The following is a 25,460-nucleotide window of genomic DNA, read 5'->3' as shown; positions in this document are numbered from 1 at the left end:
TGGAGTGCGGGACCCGCGAGGAAGGGATCCATGAGAGAGGGCGCTGGCAGGAGGCGGCGGGCCTAGGTGCTGGAGCCTCCGCCCCGCCGTCGGCCCCGGCCCTGGACCCCTCCCCTGACCCGCCTCCAGCCATAGGCCCCGCCCCCGGGATCCGAATCTCCACCTTCCCCGGCCTTCGGCCACGCCCCGCCTCCAGGCCGTCGGCGCAGGTGCCCCGCCCCGGTCCTAGGCCCCGCCCCCAGGCCCCGGCCCTCGGGGCCTCAGCCTGGCCCCGCCTGTCTCCCCGCCCCAAGCCCTACGCCCCACCCCAAACCCCCCCCCTCTCTCTCTCTCAGCCCTACGCCCCTGCCCTGGCCAAGCCCCCGAGTCTGCACCTCCCACCCAGCTTTCGGTCCCGCCCCATCCCCAGGCCCCTCGGGCCAAAAGCCCCAGCCCCGCCCCCCGGGGCGAGCTTCCACCCCTGGTCTTTGGCTGCGCCCTGAGCCTCTATTTCCGATCCCGGCCCTCGGCTCCGCCCCATATCCAGACCCTGGCCCTCGGGGCAGGATCCCCGGCCCCGCCTCCCGTCTCCCGCCCCGCCCCTGGCTCTTGGCCACGCCCCGAGTCTATGCCCCGCCCTCGGGCTGGAGCCCCGCCCTGGGCCCGCCCCGGCCCCGAGCCTCCTCCCCGGGCTCCCTCCCTCCTCCGCCCCGCCCGCAGGCTGGGTAGATCTTTCGCAGCTGCTGGCTGCTCGCGTCTCGCCCCGCGCCGGCTGTTTTCCATTTGCAGGCCGCTGTTACTGAGCGCGCTCCCCTCCATCTGGGGAGAGGGGCTGGAAGAGGGCGGTGCGGCGTCTGCAAGAGCGGCAGGACCTCGGGGCGGAGGAGAAGGAGCCCGCGCCGCCCTCTCTGGTCACCCCCGCCCCGCGCACTCCCCGCGGCCAGCCACTCTCGGACGCGGACAGCGAGCGGGCCCGGGGACAGCCCGGCCGGGGACAGCGCCAGCCGGGCAGCCCGGCCCGAGGATGGCCTCCACCACCACCTGCACCCGGTTCACGGACGAGTACCAGCTCTTCGAGGAGCTCGGAAAGTAAGCGCGGCGCCGGGCCGCTGGGAGTGCGGGGAGGAAGGGCAGGGCAGGGGCCCGGGAGGCGCCTGTCCGTGGGGGCGGGCGGATCCGGGGGGACCCTGCACTCACCCGCCCGCATCGGAGCCTCGGCGGGGCCCGCAGCCGTGGCTGTCATCTTGCGACGCGCGTGGACGCAGCGTAGACCGTTCTCTGTAAGCGGAGATGCCTCCGGAGCCCGCGGGTCGACCACGCGCGGAACGGGGACGCGCTGTCCTCGCGGTGCCGTTATAAGCCCGAAGTTCCACGCCCGGAGAGAGGCCACCCTGCCGAGCCCGACCCTGCCCCGCACCACTGTCACGCTTGGCCCGGGTGACTCGCTTGTCATCCCCTCCCCAGGGCTCGCGCGCATCCCCGCCTTCCCTGGAGGACTTACACGCGGCGGGGGCGCCCCCAGGGTGGCCTAGCGCCGTGTGGACCTCCGACCGCTGGAGATGTGCAGGGAGGAGCAGGACCTGCTGGGCCTGTGCCCGGGGACCCGGTGGGGACCGGGGTGCTGATTTACGATTTATGCAGCATCTGACCCAAACCCAATCCTCTGCCCGTTTCCACTGTCAACGATGAAAGGGTGCGGTTAAGTGTATGGTGGTGTTTTATGCAGCGGAATTAAAGGAAATGGAAATATCTTTTCAATGGAATGAACATTCTCTCCTTATATGTTTATGTATTGTTTGCTGTTCGAACATGGAGAATATGTCGGAAGTGCAGCTTTATTTAAATCTCTCCCCTCCCCCAGCCCAAAAAAGGACACACAGAAATCACCACACCAGAATTTGTTAAACCACACAAATGTGCCCAAGATTTATATTTTAATGAAAACAGTCGCCATGTTTATTTACTTGGAGCCACATTAATTATTTTTTCCTCCCAAAATAAACAGGCAGCAGCAGATTTTTGCTGCTCTTCCTCAGCTCTGCGCTTTGCAGGGTTTTCCTCAGCATTCGGTGCTGTGTCAATGTGAATTGTAAACGGTTTTCAGGTTTGTGGGCGAACAAAAGCCTCATAACTGGCAGTTCTTTGGTGTTTGTTGATTAATGTGTATTCCTGGGTAAATAAAATTTTTAAATTTACTTTTATTCCTCAGCGTTAAAGAAGGTCTAGGTTTCCATGAGGAATTGCTCATTTCCTGGATGTTACTGTACTGCACTCATTTGAAAATTCACTGAATTCAGTACAAATGCCCAGACGGGTGTCATTTTCGGTGGACTCTCAGAACTGATTATATTGATGACCTGTTGATTTGTGGTTTCCAGGGGCGCTTTCTCAGTGGTGAGAAGATGTGTGAAAATCCCTACTGGACAAGAGTATGCTGCAAAAATCATTAACACCAAGAAGCTCTCTGCCAGGGGTAGGTGTTGGCAACCACATGCGCGGTTAATTTTGTATTTTTCATGCTGACTGTTGGTTCTCGTGTATCATGTAGTTGTAACTGAATTATAGACTTAGGTATTATTACATATTGACATTGTTTCCTTCCTGAATGCCTCTTGGTCAGTACAGTTTGAAGATAAATGAATATAATTTAATTGTTATAAAAATTCTATTGTATGAGCAGTAGCAGAAATAACTCTATTTTAAAGCAAATAAATGTCACTAAGTGAATTTGGCCTTTACCTGTACTGGAGAATAACATCCAGAAAAACGCTGTAATTGAAAAATGTAAGTCTCACGACTGTCATTATTCCCTTTTGCTTTTGAGAGGAGAAATAGGTCAGAGCTCAGCTGAATCATATATTTCAATTGTGGTTACACTTGAACTTAATCCATCGAGGTCTGTTTGACGCTAATGGCTTTGGGAGGAAGCGTTTGACTGCTACATTCTAGGAAGTCCAGCTTGCTTTTCATGTTCTGCGTGCACTTCAGACCTTTCCTTCATCTTCCGCACTAGGCTTCTCACAGACTCGGAATGGATTTTGCACACGCTTACTGGCCACAGAGACAGTTCATACTCATAAAATAGCTGTTGACACAAGCGGGGAACGTGGCGGCCCTCCTGCATTCCTGTCACTTTGGACTCGCAGAGGTGCTTTCACGGCAATGTTAGGCATTCCAGTTATTGTGCGCACATGTCTGAGGTGTTTCCGTGGGAATTTATGGTTTAATGAAAGAAAAGCAAAGTGAAAATGAACAGAGTGCCAGAGTGTAAGCCCGTGTCAGTGACGCGGTTTATTTTAAGTACTGAGAAGAGCAATTCCGTTGGGTTTGTTGTCCTCACTTAATCTGCCTTCTGAAGAGCACTGCTGCCTGGTGTCCCGGTGTCACTGTGCTCGGTCTCTGCCATGGCTTCTTTCTCCATTGGTTGCGAATTCTACTTTTACCATGGATGTCAGGTTTAGACTGGCCTTTCAGTGTACTGGCTCCACTGGCATTTTTGTTCTGATGTCCACCCCCCGCCCCCGACTTTGAGGGGTTCTGAGGAAGGTCTGTGTGTAAGGCGGCCAGCACCCCAGATGACAGGTGTGTGGGCTCAGTTATGGCCCTCCCCCTTCTCTGACTCCTCAGGGAAAAGGACTTGCTGATCTGCAAATCACATTTAAGTGAAAAAAAGGAAAATGCGGAGTCCAGTGCTCTCGGTGCTTGGATGATTTCTTCTTTTGGGGGGGTGTCACTCCTTTGGGAAGCATTACAACCTCTGTCCCAGATCTTTCTGTGGCTTTAAGTTTTTCCTGCAAACGAATGAGTCCTGTTGTGGAGCACGTTTACTAATGACCTCATCACAGCCGTCCTTCGCCCCCTGCTCATGCTCATGGAGGCCGTGAGAAGGCCCAAGAGCGTTGTACTCCTCCTGTCACCTGCCCTCCGTGTCCCTCACCTGCTCAGGCTCTGCTTAAGGACCAGTCTGCACCCAAAGCCACCCGGCCCTTTCTGCATGTAATGCTTCCAGTTGTCCCAGTTGCACTCAGCAGTTCAGAGGGTGGAGAGCCAGAAGGCGGGCTTCTTGTCCTCCCTCTGTGAGGTTCTCTCCTCTGATTTTGGTCCAGTTTCTGCGCCTTTTCTGTTAACATGCTGGAGTGAGGGGTGAAGGAGCAGATGCCCTGCATGTGAACTTCGTTCCTCTTCGTTCCCCTACCCAGTAGCTGCGTGAGTCTGGGCAGCTGATGTGAGCCTCAGTTTTGTCATCTGTAGCATGGGGCCATACTGGAACGCTCCCTTTTATCGGGGTTGTGAGGAGTGAATGAGTTCACACAGTGTGGAACAGCGACTGCCACTCACTCTGGGTGTTAGCTGCTGTGAGCTCATTGGGTGGTTGTAAGGAGCAGCCCAGATGGCTTCCATAAAAGAATGTGAAGATTATAAGTGCAGTGGCAGCCTCTATTAGCTGAGGGAACCCACTCTGAGTCTTGGCTCTGCTGCTCAGTGTGTATAGTTGGCTCAGTTGCTTACCTTTTCTTGATCGCAGGTTCTTCACCAATAAGATGGGGTGGGAATAACCATCAGGTGTCACGGGTGCTCTGAGGATTCAATGAAGTGTAATGAGGATCACTTCTTAAATTGCAAAGTGCTGCATCAATTTTACCTGTTACTACTCACCTATAAAATATCACAGCACTTTTCCTTCAAAATATTCACTTTATTTTATATCACCAAAACAATTAGAGCTGATTATATAATAGAATATTTGTACCTTTGAATGTGTACAGTTGACTCACCTATACCCTAGTAAATTACAAGCTCTTAAAGGAAAAATGCCACGCTTCATTTTGTAACAACATTCCACAGCACTGAGGACACAGGATGGTTTGGTAGAGTGACCAGATCACATGTGTCTCTGAAATGGTTTGGAAAGGAGGTGCCTAGTTTATTTCGAAGAGGCAAATACTGGCTCTGGAGTAAACTGTAATGTAGTATTTTCAGAGCATAGGCTTAAAAGATGACTTCTCCTTTAAAAACTCTCTTCTCAGAATATAATGATCCCAAGACACAACTTCTATAAATAAATTAAATAAATAAATAAATATTTAAAGGGAAACGTAGAATGAAGTGCAAAATAGCCTGCTTTTTTTCCTAAAGTCCTGTTTTTGTTTTGTTTTTTTTTTTTTGTTTTGGCTGCATATGGAAGTTTCTGTGGAACATATAATATTTTTGTACAATTTTTTTTTTTTTTTGAAACACCATGCTTTGTAAATCCAAGCTTTAAGCCTATTTGTTTTAAAGACCAGGCAGGTCCTTCAACCTAAATAATGGTCTTTAAATGTGACATTACAACTGAAAAGAAGGCCACTGTCAATAATCATCATCTAAGACTATAAGGGAATTGCCAAAAATATGGCTGCATTCCTGCACAGATTTGCACATCCAGCGACACTGTCAGCCAGGCATTTTTCCGTGCCTGGGTCGTACTGGATTTCCAGCAGACGGTCTGAGCTGCATTTCCTCTCAGCTGTTAGGCACCCACACCGTATTTGGGAGACTCAGTCTGCTGAAGAATTGCTTTCCTTTTGCGTTCACACTTTGCATGCACAGCCTTCCTTGTGCAATACCGATCGGACAGATAAGTGCACTCACATCTAATTGGCTTGTTTTAAAAATATAAAATAATGTAAAAAATCCCAAACATGATATTTTATATGTAATTTCTGTCTTCTAAAAAGTTTTTTTGTTAGGTAGGAATAGAAGACATGCTTAGTAAATGGTAGTGGTAATCGAATTTTATCTCATTTTTACCATGAGAATTAGAAGTTTAGTGCTCAGCAAGTGCTAATTTGGCCTGCTGTCTTGATATTTTGCCTATTTTGACATGATTATAACTGAGGTATTGTCAGGTTCTGGAAGGTCCATGCACCGCTGGGGCTGAGTTCAGAACTGGTGGCTGACAGTCCTGATGGCAGGTGTCTTTAGTACATGGGATGGACTTCACCTTTTAAACTTCCCTGTGGTAAAAGATGTTTTTATGGTCATAATGACTTATTTTCATTTCTCAGTGTATTTTTTGACCATTAGAAACCACTTCTTATTACATAGAGTCTGATATGCCTGGAGTCATTCTTTTAATAAAATACAATAAGTTACAATAGAAGATTGAAATAGTATATGCTGTGACAAGTATATTTTATCTCTGCTCCATTGGAGAAGTTAGAAGGGGGGTTCATTTTATATTTCTGTAAAACTTCACGTATAATGCAGTTAAATCATTTTGGTATTCTTTGATTTTACTACTTTTGTTAATTCTTAGACTGATGGTACTAGTAGAAGGTAGATCAGGAATTTATAAAACTATTTGACCACATACACAAAACTGGGCCTCAGCTATGAATTCTGAATGCTGCATATATGTCCCTAAGTCTTTTGTGTTAGAATATGGACGTCGATAACTAACGCCTGTTACTTCTTCTCTTTTTTTTTGGCATTCAGAGAGTCCAGAAATTACTGTAATTTCTCAGCCTTGTGGTTACTTGTCTTGAAACAGAAGTAGAACTGAGATGGTATAGATGAATCAGCTTGTTCTGAATATACATTATTAATTTGGCAATTTGGAACTAATTGGGCAAATTAATATTAATTTTTGAAAGTTTCCTGGCTTGAACACTGTTTTAAGAAAAATTAGTGAGTCGTTTTCATTTTTGTACATGAACTCTCTCCAACTCTTCAGTCGTTGGGCCCCAAAGTGGCCTGTAACATCCTATCATTCTGTGTTCTTTAGTTATGTTTAATTGTGTTTACATTCGTACCTAAGCCTTGCTGTTAGACATTTATTTTCCTGTTTTGGTGAATGAGAATATTAGTGACATTCAAAACCAGTTAGGACCAAAAGATAAAAGTGTATGTGTCTGTATTTCCAGGAGATCATAAAAATCCTTTCTGTGTCCCAGCATCACTACCTAAGGCGAACGTCATATAGAACATGGTGGTCAGGTAGCACCCTGCGTGCTGATAACGCGCGTTACCTTCCCCCTGAGCAATTATGCAACAGACACAGCTCCCTGAGAACCTCTTTTGTGTGTCCAATTAGATCCATGCTCTTCATTTCCATTGAAATCCTGAATCAACTCAATGTCAAAATTAATAATTTAGTAGTTAATTACTTTTTATGGGTTCTCGTAATGTTAATTGTGAATTGCTGTAAAGCACATACTAGCATTTTCTTGGGCATTTAACTTCTTTTGTTAACTAGAATTTTAATTAATTTTTAAGTCTTTTCCTTGGGCAGACACTGTGGCTGGCCGACCGCCAGTGTCTCTAGAGCTGGGTTGGTATTTTTTTAACATCTGTCCCTCTTCATTTATTAGGGCGTAGTGTGTACAATGTTGTCTTATAAATTATTGGTGACCAATTAATGATTGTTTGCATAAGAGGCTGTGGTAAAGCTTTTAAGTTACAGTATCATTTAGTAAACTTCGCTGTGATACAGTAAATGGAGTCTCAGCAATGGTTTTAGTCTAAAACATGATACCTTTATAATAGTAACTTATATTTCGTGTTGCTTTATAGATTACTAAACACATTCAGATATGTGTTTTTAATAAACATTGAAATGACTACAATGGGCAGAGTGTGACAAAAGTAAGATTTATGTACGCAACCAGATGTCTAGGAGATGTGCGCGGTGTTGTGAGTCTAGCGAATAAAGAGCTGTGGGTTTTCAAAGGAGGGAGAGATTATTCTGCGTCGGGGAGGGGGTGCAGGAGGGCTCTGACAGGAATTTCAGTGAACTTTTAAAATTGTAACGCAGATGGGGCTTCAGTACCAAGATGTAAGCAAACAATTTGGAGGGATTATTCAAAATAGTTTAAATATCGGATTATAATGAAAATGTTATTTTACTCATATAGTAAATTTGTTGCAACTATCGATATGAAGTTATTTTTAGAATAAAATAATTTTAAATGAAGTAGGAAAAAATTATAGACAACAAAATTCCTGTGATTCTGGTTAAGGCAGATACAACAATACTTCTTAGGGTGAATTCATAGCCCTTTCCTGTGCCAGAACTTGTCTCTTATTCTGGGATGGGGAAACTGGGGCGTTTGGAAAGGAGAGAGCACAGCTTTTGTTGTTTGTTCGGTTTTGTTTCCAAATGTCTTACGGATCGTTACAATTTTCCCCAGAGCAACAGTGTCACTGATGTTTTCCTTCCGTGAGCCCCTTTCTGGTACTGCGTTCTCCTTTGAACTTCTTCAAACTTGGTGATTACCAAAATCACTGATAATAATAATAATGACATAATAGAAATGTTCCTCACATTACTGAAGGAGAACCTCGTGAGTGACAGGTACACACTGAAGTGATGGTATATATTTACAAGACCCTCTGTCTTATTTAACCCACACTGCAGCCTCCAGCGAGACGAGACCATTTCATCTCCGTTTTCAGATAGGGGAGCTGAGGCTTTGCGTCACTGTGCGCCGGCATTAGTAAGTGCAGGGTCAGAATTTCAGCCCAGTTTCCTTGGGCTCCCCAGCCGGTCTTTCGGCTGGTCACTTCCCACTGATGGCACACAGGGAACGCAGCCTTTGTGTGTGGACCTGCCTAACCTCCCAGGAACGGGAGTCCTTGGTGAAAAGCACTGTCTCTGCCTCTGTGTTTGCCAATGCAGCATACGGAGATTAGTATTTCTTTGGGAAAATTTATTTGGAGTTCCCACTTGTGAGAGAAGATAGCTTTTGGATTGTTGCATTTACATCAGATCACACTGAAGCTTGAGATGACCCCTTCCTGTTGTTTTCTGGAGGGGAAACAATGTCGTGAAAAATCTTGTTAAAATGGAAGGAAAATTGTTGCAGAAGATTGCAGTGTTTTGTAAACTTAATTCATTACCCGATTAAAAATACCTCGATTCATGGCAAGTTGCTAATATTACTTCTTCTGCATGATTCACTTGCTGCTGAAAAGGAAACCTCAGCCCTTAACCCAAGTCCAGAAAAACCTGCTCAGGAAGGCGTCTGCCTCTCTGGCTCCCCTTGTTCAACCAGAGAAGATGGGAACACAGGTGTGTTTGTTTCCTCTTGGGCATACTGCTGTGTGTGTCAAATTCATACAAAAATGTGTCAACTGAAAAAGAAATACAAAAGTGTCATGTATCATATTTGTTGGGGAAACAACTCTTAGGTGCAGCAAGTGTGTATACAGATGCCATTGTCACGTGATGCGCGTGTCCAGCTAATTGCTCTCCTAAGGTCTCTACTTTCCGTAGGTTACATAGGGATTAAACGTTGTATTATAGAAATCGGATATGGGCATTTACATCATACGTATTTAATTAAAAAGCAGCAGTCAAGCACCCAGTAACCCACCTCTCACATGGTCACCAGAACATTCCATCTGCTGGGGCAGCAACTCGTGCGCTCCCTGCTGGTACCTTTCTCCCAGCAAGTGTTTTAGGGGAGAGACCTTTCTTCACACTCTGAGCTGTTTAATTCCCTGGCTGGTCTCAGTTGTTCAATCAGTCACCACTGGGAAACTATGCGGTCATTATCTAGGTAAACTGTATTTTACTTTACCCGTGTTTTATCTGTACAAATTAAAGGCATAAACTGCCTTAATTCTCATATATTAGTTTATTATTCGACCCTCTCCCTTAAGGGTAGGGAAGACCAGCCCTGGTCTTTAACCCGTCTTAAAACCTTTTCCATTTCTCCCTCTTTTTGATTTTACCATTTGGATTTGAGCTGTCTTTTCTTCTTGATTCACCTCTAAAAAACCTTCTTAACCAGGTTTTCCAGCTGATAGTTACTACATTGTTCATTCATTTATTCAGATCTTCATTAGACCTTTTGGGACCCACTCTGCTGGGCATCTTGATGAAGCCCACGGATGCGCAGGTGAAAGGCAGACGTGCCCCTGGAGCATTTTGGGTCCACCATGTGGGGGCAGCCTGGCAAACAGCGCAGGTCATGGGGGCTGTGACATGGGCCTCTCCTGTAGACGTGGCTGGAGGAGGCGGTGACCCCGAAGGCTTCCTGAGGCACCTGTGTGGGATGTGCCTTGAATGATCAGTAGAGAAGGGAGATGTGGTTGTCCCAGCAAAGCGAGCAGCTTGTTAAGGGAAGGGAGAAGCACCACTCCACCCTCAGATGGAATGGACACGCCTGTCCTGTTGCAGTCCTCTCTCCTTGAAGACCAGTTCAGGTGCTGTCTTCTCCAGGAAGCCGGCTCTGACTTCCTCTCCACCTCTCCTCGCTTTCTCTCACCAGAAATGCCTTCCCTGGTTCCCTGAACAGCTTTTTCGCGTTTCTCCAGGAGCTCATGCCTCCTTTCCCCCTCGTGCTGCAGTGCTGCAGTCCTCCGTGGTGTAGCTCTCAGCATCGTGGGGATGGCTTTTAGCTTGTCTTTGAGTCTGTGCCTGGCACAGTAATTACAGCATTGCAGACACGCGTAAACGTTTGTTGAATGAGTGAGTAAATAAGATTCTGTCTCTCGAAATTGGCGGATGCGTAACGGAGATCTGTGACACAGAAAGGAAATGAACCGAGCAGGGGCCTCGTGTCAGCGGCATGTGCTCAGTCCATCAATCAGCTTCTGATTCTCAGATTATTTCATCATCTCCTGATGGCCAGTGAGTCTTTGTTGGAAAGAGTTTGTGTAATTCAGTAAGTTTTCGAGCAAGGACATGCACATCCTTGCTGCTCTGCCAATGGGGGACTGCCTCAGTGTGGGGGGACGGCTCCTGGCCTTTGGGCCCATAGGGACCATCCTTACCTGATTCTAGAAGGACTGGCTTTTTACATTTTGATCCGTTCTCCAGAGGTGCTTACTTTTTCACTTTGAAAGAGGCTCATTTTTAAAAGCGTTTTGATGATACTTTATAGAGTTTTGGATACACAAGTGATGGATATTATTTACCCATAGAGATTATTTGATTTTTTAGAACAGGCGGTTAGGCCAGCTGTTATAAGTGCTGTGTGTGGCCGTTCGGACACTTGGTGGGGGGCTGGCAAGGGGACTGGCTCCAGCGCGGGAAGGCTCCGAAGGCAGAGTGCTGTCCCCTCCAAAGGGAGCGGTGTGATGTGTGGCACGAAATTGCGGGTTTTGCAACTCTATAACTTTCAGTACACATACCTATATAGTATATATTTTCTTGTTTTTTTGGTTTTATTAGAAAACATGCTATTCCTTTCATAAAAGCACTCCAATCATATTTTAAAAAGGCTGTAAGCATGTTGGGAGAAGTGGTTATCTTAATTAAGCGAATTGTGCTTTTATATTAAAGACTGGACATCAATACTGGTTAGTACAGAGAGACTTGTACACTTCGCACATACCACTAAAATATATTTTTGAGTATTTGTTACTAATTTGTATGAATGCATTTAAAGATTATATTGTAAATATGTATTTTAATTACAAAGTCTGGGGATATACAGAAAATAGAAAGAAGACTTTGTAGTTCAATTTCCCCAATCTCTGTTAACGTTTCGTTTTCTTTCTTTTTTTCTTTAACGTGTCAGAATACTGGACTAAAATATACAATTTTGTGTACTGTTTAATATTATAAAATTTCACTATGTTACTACAAATCCTTTGAATTCTTAATGGATTATAGTTCACTGAGTAAAACATCAGTTTAGTATTGCTAGTTTTTTTAAAAAAAACTTTTTGTTCTTTGCTATGATAAATAACGTGATAGTAAATATTATTTTGTAAAAGTTTTTCAGATTTCAGATTTTTTTCTTAGGAAATAGTTATAAAGGAGAGTTTATAGGTTAGAGGACAGAACTTTCAAAATTCCTGACAAATGCCGCCAGGCCGCACCCTGCGCTTCGTCGTGTGCATTTCCACCCATGACATTTAAGCATGCCCAGAAACAGCTCTGGGGAGCACGATTCTGAATTTCAATTTCAATGTAACAACAACACAGAAAAACACTGATCCTGTTCCAGACCCTCGGCTGGGTCCTGGATAAACAAAGTAGCTGGTCAGATCCTTCAGCTTGGTGGAGTCACAGGGTACCCTGTGACAGCGTGGAGGTGGGAGGCACCGTGGGCGTGCTCACTGCTCCCACTGCTGGGCTGCTAAACGGGAAGGGACAACTTCCTACAGGAGCGGGTGTCTGAACTGGGTTTTGAAAATAACCAGCTTTGAATTTAACGATGGCTAGAAAAGATACAAATCAATAGGATATTATGAAAAAAGATTTGTGAGAAGCAAGGAAATTAGAAAGTGCCAATAAAGCGAACTCAAAAATAGATAAATACTTTTTAACCCAGAGTACTGGACTTACCCAGTATAAAGTTTCATGAAAGCGTGCAAACATTTCCCCCCGTGACTCATTCATGCAGCCAGATCTGTCGGGAGGCGTGAAGTGAGGTGGGATTCTGCAGCTCTCAGTCATCGGGGATGAACAGCTGAGAAGAGAAGAATAGCAACTTCTTACCAACCTCACGTTTTGTTTTATTAAGCTTTGGGGCTATACCCGCCCCCCCCTAAAAAAAAGGGGGATTAAGTGGAAGATAAAGGACAGGCGGATAATTAGAAATTTTTTAAAAAATCATTTGATATTAAAAGTGCCCTAAGGAATCCGTTTCTAACAAGAGAAGCTATGTAGCTTCTCAGTTGCCACATTGGATTAATGACTGTTGCAAAAAGTATTTGTAGGTTTCTGTTTAAAACCAAAAGTATGATGTCTAAAAATGGCTTTGAGATCGTTCAGTGAGTTCTTGAATTCCCAGTGTCTAGAATACTTCCTTCCTATCCTTTACAGATATTAATGGAATAAACGAAGGAATAAATGCATCCAGAACTACATTTTATTATGATAAATGAATACATTTAGGGGCCCAGAACTTAAATATGATTTTGAAGAAAACCTTAAAATGTAACAGTCAGATGCATTCTGTGATGTAATTTACAGCTTAGCACAAGCTGATGGTTAGAAAATAGCCCTTCATTTCCTTCCCTTAAATAGTGAGAAAATCTCTCATTGATTTAGAAGATGGCTTCGATTTCAATATTCAACTTCCTGAGGTAGGCTCAGCCGTGCAGTATTTCCCCCTATTTTCAGAAAGATCTTAGTAGCTATATATAAAAAAAATTACCTTGTAAGATCTCCCCAGTTGTATTAACATTAAGGGCTGTGTAACTTGTAGTCCAAAGGGGAAACGTTGTTTTACTCCGCGTATGCATATGTTTAGTGGAACGTTCTCGAGGGGGTGTGGGAGCTTTGTAGAACAGAATGCTTTCTGTTGACTTCAGAGGCTGGGAAAACCCCTCAGTCCAGACCACAAGTGGAATTTCTGAGTCAGCGTCCACTCCTGTTGTCTGTGTGGTCTCCGGACTGCAGGCCAGTTTCATTCTAATAGAAAGGGAGCCGGGGGAAAAGCTGTCCGAGGGAGCTAGCTGTTCGTCTCCTGTCACTAGGACTGAGGCTGGCTTCTCTCTAACGTGTGTGCTTGGTCATTGTTTTTGGAAAAAGAACATTCTTCAGGTTGACTTTTCCCCCCTGTGTTCTATGTGTCTTTATGATCGAGGAAAGGGAAAACAGACTTTGCTTGTTAAGCCGAAGTCTACGTGAAAGCAAGGCAACGTGTATCATCTGATAGTACTGGGCTGCATGTGGCTCTGCACCTCTGTTTGTGCTGATAATCACTAACGTGTGTGGCATCGCCAGGGACACGACGAAGAGAAGCCCCACGATGTGGGCAGGGGTAGCTGAACGATGGCACAGTTTATCCTTTAAAATAATGGGAACTCATTGGAGTAAATACTGGTAACCTTTTGTAAACTTGAGGAAATTATTTTAGTTAGGAGACTCAAAGGTATACGAGTAGGTATCTGTGTGAGTGTGTTAGAATAATCTGAACCAAACAAATCCAGGTTTAGAGATGTATTAGAAATCTACAGTGAACGGTAGGTTTCTACAGTGGTCAGTTTTAAAAATAGCACTTGGCTTTGAGAGTCCAGCGTCTGTCCACTCGGCATGCACACCTCTCATACCTTCTGTAGCAGGCTTTGGGGAGGAAGGGGAAGTGAGAGCTGAGTCCTGCAAACTTCTCGTAGCTCACACTGATGCTTATTTAGCATCTTTCATTCAGGGCCTGAGACACTTCTTGACTGGGTCCCATGGCGCTTCTGGGTAGGAGAAGGGCAGGCAGTGGTGCTTGTGCCCGCACGGCAAGGCCTGTCGCCCCCGTGGCCTTTGATGCCAAGCTGGGAACACCGGCTTACATGTCACGGGGACCCAGGAGAGAGGGCCCCAGGACGTGACTTGTCAGCAGTGAGTCATCAGGACGGACTGGCACAGACTGTGAGGAATGAGATTCTGAAATCTTCAGCTGATAGAAGACGAGGAGTGAGGTCATAAGGGTGACGGTTTGGGGCTGTAATCATGGGGAAAATGGGGTTTTCATGGAACAAATTGAGAAGTCAGAATCAAGGGCTGATTTTGATGAAGGAAGATGGAATGACATGTGTTTTGAAGAAGGAATTGACATGTGTTTGAGGTCCAAGCAGTCTGTGTATCCAGGTTGAAATATCTAAAGGACCCTTGAAAATTGGGCGTGGTCCGTGAGAAAGGGCCCAGGAAGCAGTGAGCTGTACCTGTTCGGAGCGGGGCTGTGTAGTCCGGTGGCCAGGATTTAGTACCTGTGTCCACCGCTTCCTGGGCCTTGCGACCTTGGGCAGCCTTCTAACTTCTGCAGGCCTGGCTTTTCTTTTCTATACAACCGGATAATTGACGTAGCTGCATTATTTGTGAGTCCTCTGCCTGGAGATGGTGCTCAAAGCTCTACAGAATGAGAGAATATAGGAAGGGAAGAGGGGAGCCTGGGACCGTGGCTGGCGGCACCCACATTCTAGTGGACGGAGGAGGAGGGGGGCTAGTGTCAGAGAAGTGGCAGGAAAGGAGAGCGTGGCTATTACTGTTCAATGTTAGAGAAGCAGAAAGAGATGGAGACTCAGAAAAGGCCTTGGCTGCTCGTCCAGCAGAATTTTAGGAGCACTGGGGAGGACATCTGAGTGCACTGTGTGAAGTAGGACAGGTGTCTAAGAAATGTTGGCTGAATAGATACAGAAAAAGCAACGCCTTGCTGGGATTAAAGATCACATAGAGATAACATGTAAAATCCTGCTTAATAAAATACTAAAAGAGAGAGACGCTCAGGAGTAATTTTCAGGGATTAGCCCCGTCAGGGGATTAACTTTGGAGGAAGAGGAAAAGGATCAGTAAGGAATAGAAAGGCTGATACTCAGGAGAACAAGGTGTGCTTATTGGGGGCAGTCCTGGACACTTGGCTGTGAGTGGGGAAAGGGACATTTTTGCTCCTCAGGCAGCAGGACACTGAGACAAAGCATCTAAGCTGGCACCATGTGGATGCAGCAGTCACAGTTCAGCTGAGGCTGGAGAAACAGCAGGGCTGAGGGCATCAGAGGACAGACGTGTGCTGGTCTCGGGGGCTGCAGTGTGCCGGGGGCCCCGAGAGTCGCACGGCCTGGACCCTGGGCCTCACCCTGGGCCATGACCCTGGGTCTGACCCTTGGCCTGACGCTGGGCCTGGACCCTGGGCCTTGAGCCTGGGCCTGGACCCTGGGCCTTGACCCTGGCCTTGAGCCTGGGCCTGACCCTCGGCCTGGACGCTGGGCCTTGAGCCTGGGCCTCACCCTGGGCCTGACCCTGGGCCTCACCCTCGGCCTGACCCTGGGCCTTGAACCTGGGCCTCACCCTGGGCTTGACACGTATGCCCTGAGAGCCTGGGCTTGGCCAGCAGTCAAGGAGAAAGGCTTTTTGTGTTTGTTTGCTTTGGTCTGATACTAATTTCCCTACAGTTGTACAGTTAGTTAGGATAGTTATTCTCCCCATTCCCACCTCTCCTCTCCCCCAACACTGGGAAAACACTCATATATTTATTTCTCTACAGATTCGTTCACTCTGGACATTCCATATGAGTGTACTTCATGTAGTCTTTTGTGACTGGCTGCTTTCATTTAGCATAATATTCTCCATGTTTTGGCACTTCTTTTGTTGAGTAACGTGCCATGGTGTGGACAGGCCACATTCTGTTTGTTCATTCATCAGCTGATGGACATTTGGGCCTCCGATGAATAACACTGCTGTGAGCATTTGTCTCCAGGTTTATTGTATGGATGTCTGTCTGTATTTCTCTTGCACGTATGCCTAGGAGTAGAGGAAATACTGTATACACACACGCACGCATGCACAGTGAAGAAATACAGTGTTTGGGATGGAGATGGTACCGTGTAGTGTAGCATAGGGATAACTGAGTGCCAAGCTGGTTAATTTGCCTTAGAACACATGTCCCTGGAACAGACAGATTAGAAAGTGTTGTCATTTCGAGATTCTGATGCGTGGAAAAGAAATGGAAGTGGAGTGGCAGCGTGAGAAGGTGGTTAGGACGGTTCCCCTTTGTGTATAAGGAGCAGACATCGCACAGGAGGGTTCTTGGTGGAATCACACTGAATCAGCTGTGCCCAGAGTTGGACGTCGTCCCGTGTCACAGAACTGGTGGAATCACACTGAATCAGCTGTGCCCAGAGTTGGACGTCGTCCCATGTCACAGAACCGTCAGTCCAATGTGTCAGGTGCTGTGTGTTCTCCTCACTCACTCACCTGTTATGATGAAGAACTTGGCGTGGGGTCTTTACTCGTCTCATGGCTTTTGTCAGAATGTGGGTGCACACTGGGGGGGGGGGTCGTTCTGCGTGCTGAATGTCAGGTGGGGTGACGCTCTCATGCCAGCCCCCATCCCGTCCCTTGCGGGACACGTGCCTGTTCCTGCCGGTCATTGCTGTGTGTGGCAGGGACCTGCAGTCTGTTGACACTGGTGTGGCGTTTGCTAGACTTCTCGCTTCTGGGTGGGGACTGTCGGGCCTGACTGGGCAGTGGGGCCAGGCACAGAAGCAGGGGATGCCGTCCTTCACTGAAGCCCGGGCTTAGCCTGATGACCAGTGAGAAGCTTCCATCTTCATCTTTTGAACGGAAGAGTGTGTTCAGGATTCATGGCAGGCGTAAGAGTGCGAGGCCCTGCCCGCCTTTTCTGTGGGGGTTTGGACCATGGCCCTCAGTGCTTTGGGCTGTGCTGTGTCGCTGACCTGCCAACACTGCAAGGTTGACCCGTTGCGAGTGTTTCCAAGGGCCGGCTTCTCACTGCTTTGAACAGCCTAGGGATGGAGAGGACTGAGAGAGTGGCCTTTTTGAAGGGATATTCTAATCCCCGCTTTACATGTATTTCCACATCATTAAAAACTGTGCTTTGCATTAATGGCAGGGTATCTGTGGACGGGTTCTATGTTGTCATATGTACAATCTAACGGGCATTTCCAAGTGCACTGCGTGTTCCCCGGCTCGTCTTTCATAAAATGCTGTGATTAACATTAAAGACCAGGCTGGGTCCACGGCCTTTTATTTGGCCTTTCAGAGCTGACTGACTTGGCAGACGTGGGGAGCAGTCCATGTTGGAAAGTTGCCCCGAAATCTAAAATAGTGAATTTCTGCTAATGATCCCGCATCCCAGTTTTTACTGTTATATTTTTATTTAAACATAACTATATGGTTTGAATAAAAGTATAAAATATCCATTATGTAGTCTTTTGTGAAAACACAAACACACACACACACACACACACACACACACACACACACACGAGATTCCTAAGGAGAGATACAGGAATTATGTAAAGTACCACTTATGTTTTGTCACAGTCCAAATAGGATGACCACATATTAAAAAAATTTTTTTGTGTTCACTGATTGTGCAATATCCTATTTTCACTTTAAAAAATCAGGTTGGTTAAGTCAGCTGGAAATATGAAACTGGCTGATGTCCACACATGTTTTTCTCCCTTGTGGGTTATATTCGGTTGTATTTGCATAGCCTCATGAAACCATTATTTGTGCAGCATGGATCGGAAGGGAGCCTGCAGGGACCACCTTGTGTAACATTTGGGGCTAACTTCCAGGGCACTGTCAGAAAGCAAAAGACAGCGATTTCATAAGTAGGAATCAATCATTTCATCTAACCTGATTGTTCTTCCCCGCACACTGATTTTCTGAGAAGCACTTTGAGTCTTCACTCATTCTCATTGGTCTGCAGGAAATAAAAGTGGTGATTTATCAATTCTTTTCCCAGAGTTGGAAACCAATTTCTCACATCAACCAGAGGACCTCAGGCGATTTGCTGAACGTTTTGTTACTTGGAAGCCTAATTTGGAGTTGTGGGAAATAATGAAGAATCTGCGAGGCACATTGTCTTAAAATCTACCATTTCAACCATTTTTTAGTGCACAGTTCTGTGGCATTAAGTCTGTTCACACTGCTGTGCAGCCATCATCACTGTTCATCTCTTGGAGTTTGTCATCTTCCCGAACTGAAACTCCAACCCCACTAAACAACTCCCCAGCCCCTGGCACCCACCGTTCTACTTTTTGTGTCTATGATTTGATGACTCTTGGTAACCTCATCTAAGAAGATTCATGCATATTTGTCCTTTTGAGACTGGCTAACTTGAACACTGAGCATGATGTCTTCAAAGTCCATCCATGTTGTCACAGGCATCAGAATTTCCTTCCCTTTTAAGGCTGAGGATATTCCATTGTATGTATGGACCACATTTTGTTTATCCATCTATATGTTGGTGGACATTCGAGTTGTTTCCACCTTTTGGCTGTTCTGAATAGTAGGGATCTCAGTGTTCTATCTGAAGCTATATATGATAATTAAACTGAACATTCCTTTTTATTAAATTTATTGGGGTGACATTGGTTAGTAAAATTACATAGATTTCAGGTGTACAGTTCTGTAATACTTCGTCTGTATATCACATTGTGTGCTCACCACCCAGAGTCACTTCTCCTTCCATCACCTTATAAAGGGCGTTAAATTGAACAATCTAATGGGTGAAATAAAGGCAGGAAGGGAGGAAGGAAAATACATATCACACATTTTACGATTTTGATTTCTTTGCTGTACACAGGGATGTGTGGGGCCATTTTACCCCAAGATTCTTTTATTAGTTTGTAAACAGCTTACCTTGACTGCTCTCTGTGAACAGAGGTGTTGTGGTGTGTGCCTCACTGTGCATATTTCTTTACTGCAGTGAGGAGCGGGGTCCTTACAGTGTGCACGTTTGACGTGGTGAGGGGGTTGCCTCCCAGCTCCCATTTGCACTGGACTCTGTTAGCATGTGGCAGTGTGATGTCAGAGGTCAAGGGGAGCCAGAGGGGTGCCTTCGCCGTTTACGATCCTTGCTTGCAGTACCTGTTTTTGCTTTTGCCCTTGGTCTTGCTTTCACAGTTACTTTTCATTTGACTGGTTTGGTCATATTAATTTCAGTACAAATGAAGGGGCGTCGTTTTGCTTTCTGATCTAAAATGTGGTGCGCTGTTGTTGAAGGGATGTTGGCGTGTGGAGACCCTCGCTGCAGGGATGTGGGTGTCGGCTGCCCGCGAGCCTCAAGGTATCGCTTCCTGAACATCCTGCAGGTGCCAAGTGCAAAGGTGCTAGAAGGGAAGGGACCCCGGCTGCTTCCTGTTTCACTAGTTTTAAAGCAGTAAAACAAAACTGAAACAACCCTTGATTGAATCCAGTTGATAAACTTTTGCAGCTAATTGCCTTTAGAAACAGTGTCTTTTAAATGCTGGAATGTATCAAAGTGCTGTCGGTAGCTAGAATGTATCAAAAGTGCCGTCCCTATGCACACTTTTTTGTTTCCAGGATTAATCTAGGTGAAGAGTTTAATATGTTTCATTGGAATTAATGTGTTTAATATGTACACTTGCTATCTAACACTAGATACAATAAAACCAAATATAACGGTGTTGAAGAATAGTATCTAAGAAGCCTTTGGAATAAGTTGATGATTTGTAAGATCTGATTGTGTGTGAATATTTCAAAGTAAAGTTATAATTATGAGTGGGAAGGAAGGCCTTTTTGAAAAGCCCTCTCTTGAGTTCTGTTTTGGGTAATTTTTGGTTTTGTATTTTTGAAGGATTTGTTTGATCAGCTGATCAGATCTTAGCTTCCCTTGCATCTACCAGATAGGTTTACTATTCAAAGATGGCAGTGGCCTCAAATAGGCTTAAGCAGCACTGGGGTATTAGTGGGTGGAGTCTTTTTACTCTCAGGATGAATCAGGCGGACTTGTCGCTCAGTAGGGGCTGTGAGCTCAGTAGGGGCTGTGCGTGTGGGGACACTTCTTCCTGAACAGCCCATACTGTCCTTGCTCCATGGTCACATGACGGTGGTGGAGTCCTCTTACATCTTTCTGATGTTCTAACACAGAAGACAAAAGGACAGTTTTCATTTTTATTGTTTCTGATCTTCAAAATATTAGCTACTTTCTTTTGTAGTTATAGGCCCTCTTATTTTCTGTTGCTGTTTGCAGAGGTGATAGTGCTGACATATAAATATACTTTCCCTAATGTTACTTGGCTTTTAACTGTCTATCTATACGAGTCTCCTTTTTGTTTTTCTTTTTAATTGTTTTATGTTAAATGTAAAACTTCCCCAGGCACCTTATTGCTTCTTAGAAAATTGCTGTTTATTAAGTTACTACAGCTGTATTTTAACCTTCTGGAGCATCATTTCTTCATCATTAGAATGGGAATAATAACCCTTTGGCCTGTATATCTCTCGAGGTTATTGAGAAAATTAAGTGATTTAATATGAAAACACTCTCTGAATTGTAAAACACCATATATATTTTATAATTTCATATAGTTGCATATTATACAAGTTTTTTACAGGCAGAATTTTACAAATAATGTCCCCTGTGTTGTTCTGCCGAGGTACATGTTATACCATTGGTGTTGGCAGCTTCTCTGACAGGCAGATAACTTCATTGGGTTTTGTTTTGTGTTTTAGTTCTTCTGTGTCTCAGATCAGTTTTGGAATCCACATTATTAATTTGGTGATTATACATTATAGCCTAAGAAGTGTGCCCTATAAAATAATTTTAAAATCCTGGCTCATTTAAATTGATTTTTTTCTGACTCTCCCCCCTCTCCCCAGGCTATTAAGAGTGAAATTGGTTAAGTATTTTTTTAAGGCATTTAAAAAAATTAAGTGGAGTGTTCACATTTTATTGTTTTCCTTCTGTATTAACACGCACACGTATGTTGCATTTAGAGAGATATAAATGTGTTCACGGTAAAACAAGTTTTCCCATCAGCTTTTCAAATTTGTTGTGTCTTGCTGATTATGAAAGCATTGTCATCTTCATAACCAGTCTTTCTAGGATGTCAGCTGGCTCTCAAATGGTGAGGCGGCTCGGACCTCCCACCCTGTCGTCAGCAGGTAATACTAAACAATGGAACGATTTGCTTTGCATGCTTAGTAAATGATCTGTAGAGATGCCATCCACTCGGAAACATTACTTTTGAAACAACTAAATTCAAGAGCTTAGTATTGCTATACTAAGCAATACTTAAAAAATAGATGCATGAATAAATAAATAAATAAAGTACCCTGTGTGAGACTATAGTGGAATGTTGCTCTGTGATGTGCTGTCGTGATTCAGTGAGGGTTCTGCCCTTCCGCCCATCACCAGCTCGGAGCTTCATCAAGTGGAAACCAGCACAGCTTTCTCCTGCCATGCCATGCGTTTTAGAAAGAGCTGGGAAGCAGAAAACAGGAAGTTAAACAACTGAACTAACTAATCTCTTGTTATCAACATCTAGAGTAAGGCGTCTTACTGTTGGTCTTCTGGGTTTCTTAGGGATTTTATGTGCAAAGATTTTGTTTTATACCCTCAACTGAAAGCTAAAACACACAAGTTACCCTTATTATTTTTTTTAAAAAAAGATGTTAAACATGAGAGTTGCAAACAAAATTCCCGTTCTTTCATACTGTCACAGAAGTCAGGTGAGACTCTTTCTGAAAGTTAAAGTTGAAGTTATTTTTTCCTTAAAAACCATTTTTCCTGTCAGTTCTGTGTAAAGGCTGAATGGAAACTTGTTCTCATTTGCACGTATCTGGCCTCCTGGCTCACCGGCGGCTGAGTCATAAACAAAGTCACTTTGTGTATGTATTTGAGAAGGCAGAAGTCAGTGATCACCTGATGAAGACGCCATTGTACTTAGATGTGTGCATCACTGTTGACTCATGAAGAAAATGCCACTCATATACTTTCACACTTTCAAGGTACATGCTTGAGCAGAGCCTGGATTTCTAAATTCAAAAAGTGAAATGACCCTTTGCCTTTTTGTAAAAACATGTTTAGTAATCCTTGTTTTCCATAGCTCTGCTTCTAGAATGATAACCAAGCTTTCAACAGAGTTGAAATCAGCAAATTGATCTTTGACAATTTCACCATTGTTGGCATTTTATCTGAATTTATGCTCGTGACTGATCATTTGAGTTTTCTTCTGTTTACTTGGAGATTTTTAACTCATTTAAAACAAAAGTGGCTAAAAAAAGTAGGATGTTGAGTTTAGCAATGGAAGAGGATTTGTGCTTGCTGAGAACTGTTTTGAAGCAGACCAGCGTTTAGTTGCTCGTGGATCTTTCACTCGTGGTGGTCGTGCCGCTGGTCCAGGCTCACGGAGCGTCGCGTCGCTGCCCGCAGGGTTCAGGAGCACGGGAAACAGTACCCGGTTCAAGTGGGCGGAGCAGCGCCAGGCCTGAGCGCGTGGCCCCCACCACGTCGGTGTTCGCACGTGCAGCCCGCAGTCGGGGCCGTGTCACGGGCACCCGCGGGCCTCCTCCCCAGGCTCGGCCGCCCTGGCAGCGGGCAGCTCCCTGAGCAGCGCCCACTACGCCCCGGCTTCACGCTGCGCCAGCTCGGAGCTCGTGGACCCCGACCCCGGACCCCAGAAGCTGCGCGGCTCCGCGGCCGAGTGGGGTTCTCGCAGGCCCACGCCCCGCGTTTGCTCCACAGGTGAGGCGCTGAAGCTCCACACCCGGGAGGCCGGGTTTGCCAAACTCAGCTCCTGTTGTCCAAATAGTGTGAGGAAAATCCCATGTCAACAGTGGCCGAGGGAGGGCTGCTCCAGAAGGAAATGTTCAAGTCGCTCAGGAGGGGTTTTAAGTGGAGGCCCCAGAAGAGCGAGTGCGCGCCTAGAACCCTCACCTACGGGGGCCACGGCCGTTGCCGCCGGCGGACCGTGGGGACCGGCATCTTTCCGTTCATGTCCCCTTGGGCAGGACCTGTCGTGGCATGATGGCCCGGCCAGGATGGGGCAGTTCCCGCAGCTCCTCTGGTTCCAAAGGACCAGTTGTAGGCCCGCCACCCTTGTCGTTGGATGACTCCTGGTGGCCTTGTGTTCTTGCACATGCACTGACGTGGAAACACATGAACTGCCATGGACCGGACGCCACTGTGAATTAAGGCCATTTTGATGAAAGGTCCATTCACGTAAAAGTTGTACTGAATTTGTGAAAGCTCAACCAGTCATCCCAGAGGCACCGCGACTGCGTGGTGACACTGGGAGGGCATACCGTGCCCCAGGAGCTGGCGTCACTGCTGCCTGATCTCAAAGACGAGGAAACTGGGCCCAAGGCAGTGAAGTGACCTGTCCGTCATTGTCTGAGAGGGGACCAGGGCCCGGTGGCTCTGTGGGCACAGCCCTTCTCCACAGGGACGGCAGGTGGCGTAAAGAGGACAAAACCCTTCCTCGGGGTACTGGTCGTAGTTGGAAGTGGTTTTTCTCACCATTAGGGAGCAAGAGGCAAGGAATAACTTGATTATAGAAGATAAAGTATCTATTACACTGTTAATTTCTGACTCGCTGGAGGCTCATTGATAATAGCAGAATCGTCCTTTTGATAGTACTCAAACTTTTAAAATCATGTTTACAATTATGATTTTTTGTCTTTATAAGCCTGAGAAGCAAGTAGGGAAGGTTGGTGAGCCTGCTTTTCACCTGGGACTGCTGACACAGGTCCAGTGGGTGACTGTAGTCGCAGAACCAGGTCTCACTGCTACTTCATCTCCGTCTCCTGTGGTGTGACCCTGCCACATGCTTCTCTTTTCTGTGTCTTTACTGAGGGGCAGACTTACGGGAAAGACGCTGAAATGCTTGACTTGGCTTTTCGCCAGCGTATCTTAAAAAGAATCGTTGGTCAATGTGTTGAATTTGATGACTTTCATAACATCTGAGGGTCGTATTGCTCCTTCGTCTAAGTCAGTGATTTGAAATATTGATCCCACAGTAAGTAACTGCTGAACAAGAGGAGTTCTGTTTCTGATCCTAAGACTTCAAGCCTTAGCACTCACGTACGTTGGCACTGGATATGTGAGTGTCCCCTATCACGATATGTGCATAAGTGCTACAGGAATAAGCCAGGGTGGGACGCTCAGTCCCACAGCCCCTGTGCAGGCAGCACGCCAGGGAGTGCACCTGGAGCGGGCAGAAGGAAGTTGCTGTGAGAACAGGACTGGAGAGCAACAGTTTAGAGCCTTTCTGTAATCAGCTGAGGGAATCACGGTAAGGCCCAGAGCTCCGTGGAGTAGAATAAGGAAATGTATGAGGCAGACAGGCCTGGCTGCAGGCCTGGCTGTGTTACAAACACTATGGTTTCGTCCCTTTGGAGTCAGATCCTGGATGAACCGATTCAAGGTGCGTGTTCTTCTACAGTGTGTGTGGTTTGCTAGAAGAGGTCTTTACAGCAAGTAAAGTCACGAGGGCCAGTAAAATGCCTCTAAAAAGCTGGAGGACCTCTGCCATTCATTCACGTGGAATCCTCCACCCTTACGAGACGTGGTGTCGTTGCTGCCCTCGCCACTTTCATGCACCGTGTCACTTGGAAGAAACTGCTGCTTAAACGAGCGTGAACATCAGAAGTGAACAAAACCACGAAACAATGAGCTTAGAGGAAAGTTGACGAGTGTACGGCTGACATGCATCGCCGGCTGTGTGGACCGTGTGGTTCCATGATTACTAAAACCCAGGATGCTGAGTGAGCAGAAGACACTTGTGCGAGAGGCGGGGCGGGGACACACACACACACACACACACACACACATACATACATACATGCACACTCGGGAAGCGCCGAACAGCGAGTGACGAGGGCAGGTAAGGAGCCGTTGCATCCTGGAGGCCCTGCCCACACCGGATTTCTGTTTAATCCCTGTCTTCCCCAGTCTGTTAGAGGGCTGAGTTAGGGGCCACGGAGGCTGATTGCCTCCTGCAGCTCTGAGGTCTCTTGTTTTCCCCATCATCTACCCTTACTACAGCTGCAAAGATGATCCTGTGTTTTTCCTTTGTCCATTGAAAAGCAATTTCACAGTCATCACGTTTTTTGATCAAAGCTACAGTGTGGTAAGGGGCTTCTTGTGACCTGCTGTGGTGGAAAATGACTTTTTGGTGGAGAATCCGCAGGTATGCACCTGTGACTGGTAGGCATGTGCTGTGGAAGCTCTGATTAGACAGAATCCATGACGCAGGGCAGGTTTTGAGCTGACTTATTTCATGCTTGGCTGTGCTTTCTAAGCCACTGTGTCATGAATCGTCGCAGTAAGCCTATG

The 25,460-nt window shown here is 46.0% G+C and overlaps 1 protein-coding gene across 1 annotated transcript in view; it reads left to right on the top strand.

The window, feature by feature from the left end:
• The first annotated feature begins 683 nt into the window (after nucleotides 1–683).
• The window catches only part of CAMK2D (calcium/calmodulin dependent protein kinase II delta), a 200,977-nt gene continuing 176,200 nt past the window's right edge, over nucleotides 684–25,460 (top strand). The window contains 2 exon segments of the mRNA XM_033134709.1: nucleotides 684–1,068; nucleotides 2,358–2,452. Coding sequence (XP_032990600.1) covers nucleotides 1,004–1,068; nucleotides 2,358–2,452 — 160 coding nt within the window. The 5' untranslated portion in view covers nucleotides 684–1,003.

Source organism: Rhinolophus ferrumequinum, chromosome 18 (genome assembly GCF_004115265.2).
Source record: "Rhinolophus ferrumequinum isolate MPI-CBG mRhiFer1 chromosome 18, mRhiFer1_v1.p, whole genome shotgun sequence".
Lineage (NCBI taxonomy): Eukaryota > Metazoa > Chordata > Mammalia > Chiroptera > Rhinolophidae > Rhinolophus > Rhinolophus ferrumequinum.
Note: the sequence above shows the minus strand (reverse complement) of the source record. Positions and strands in the feature narration are given on the sequence as shown.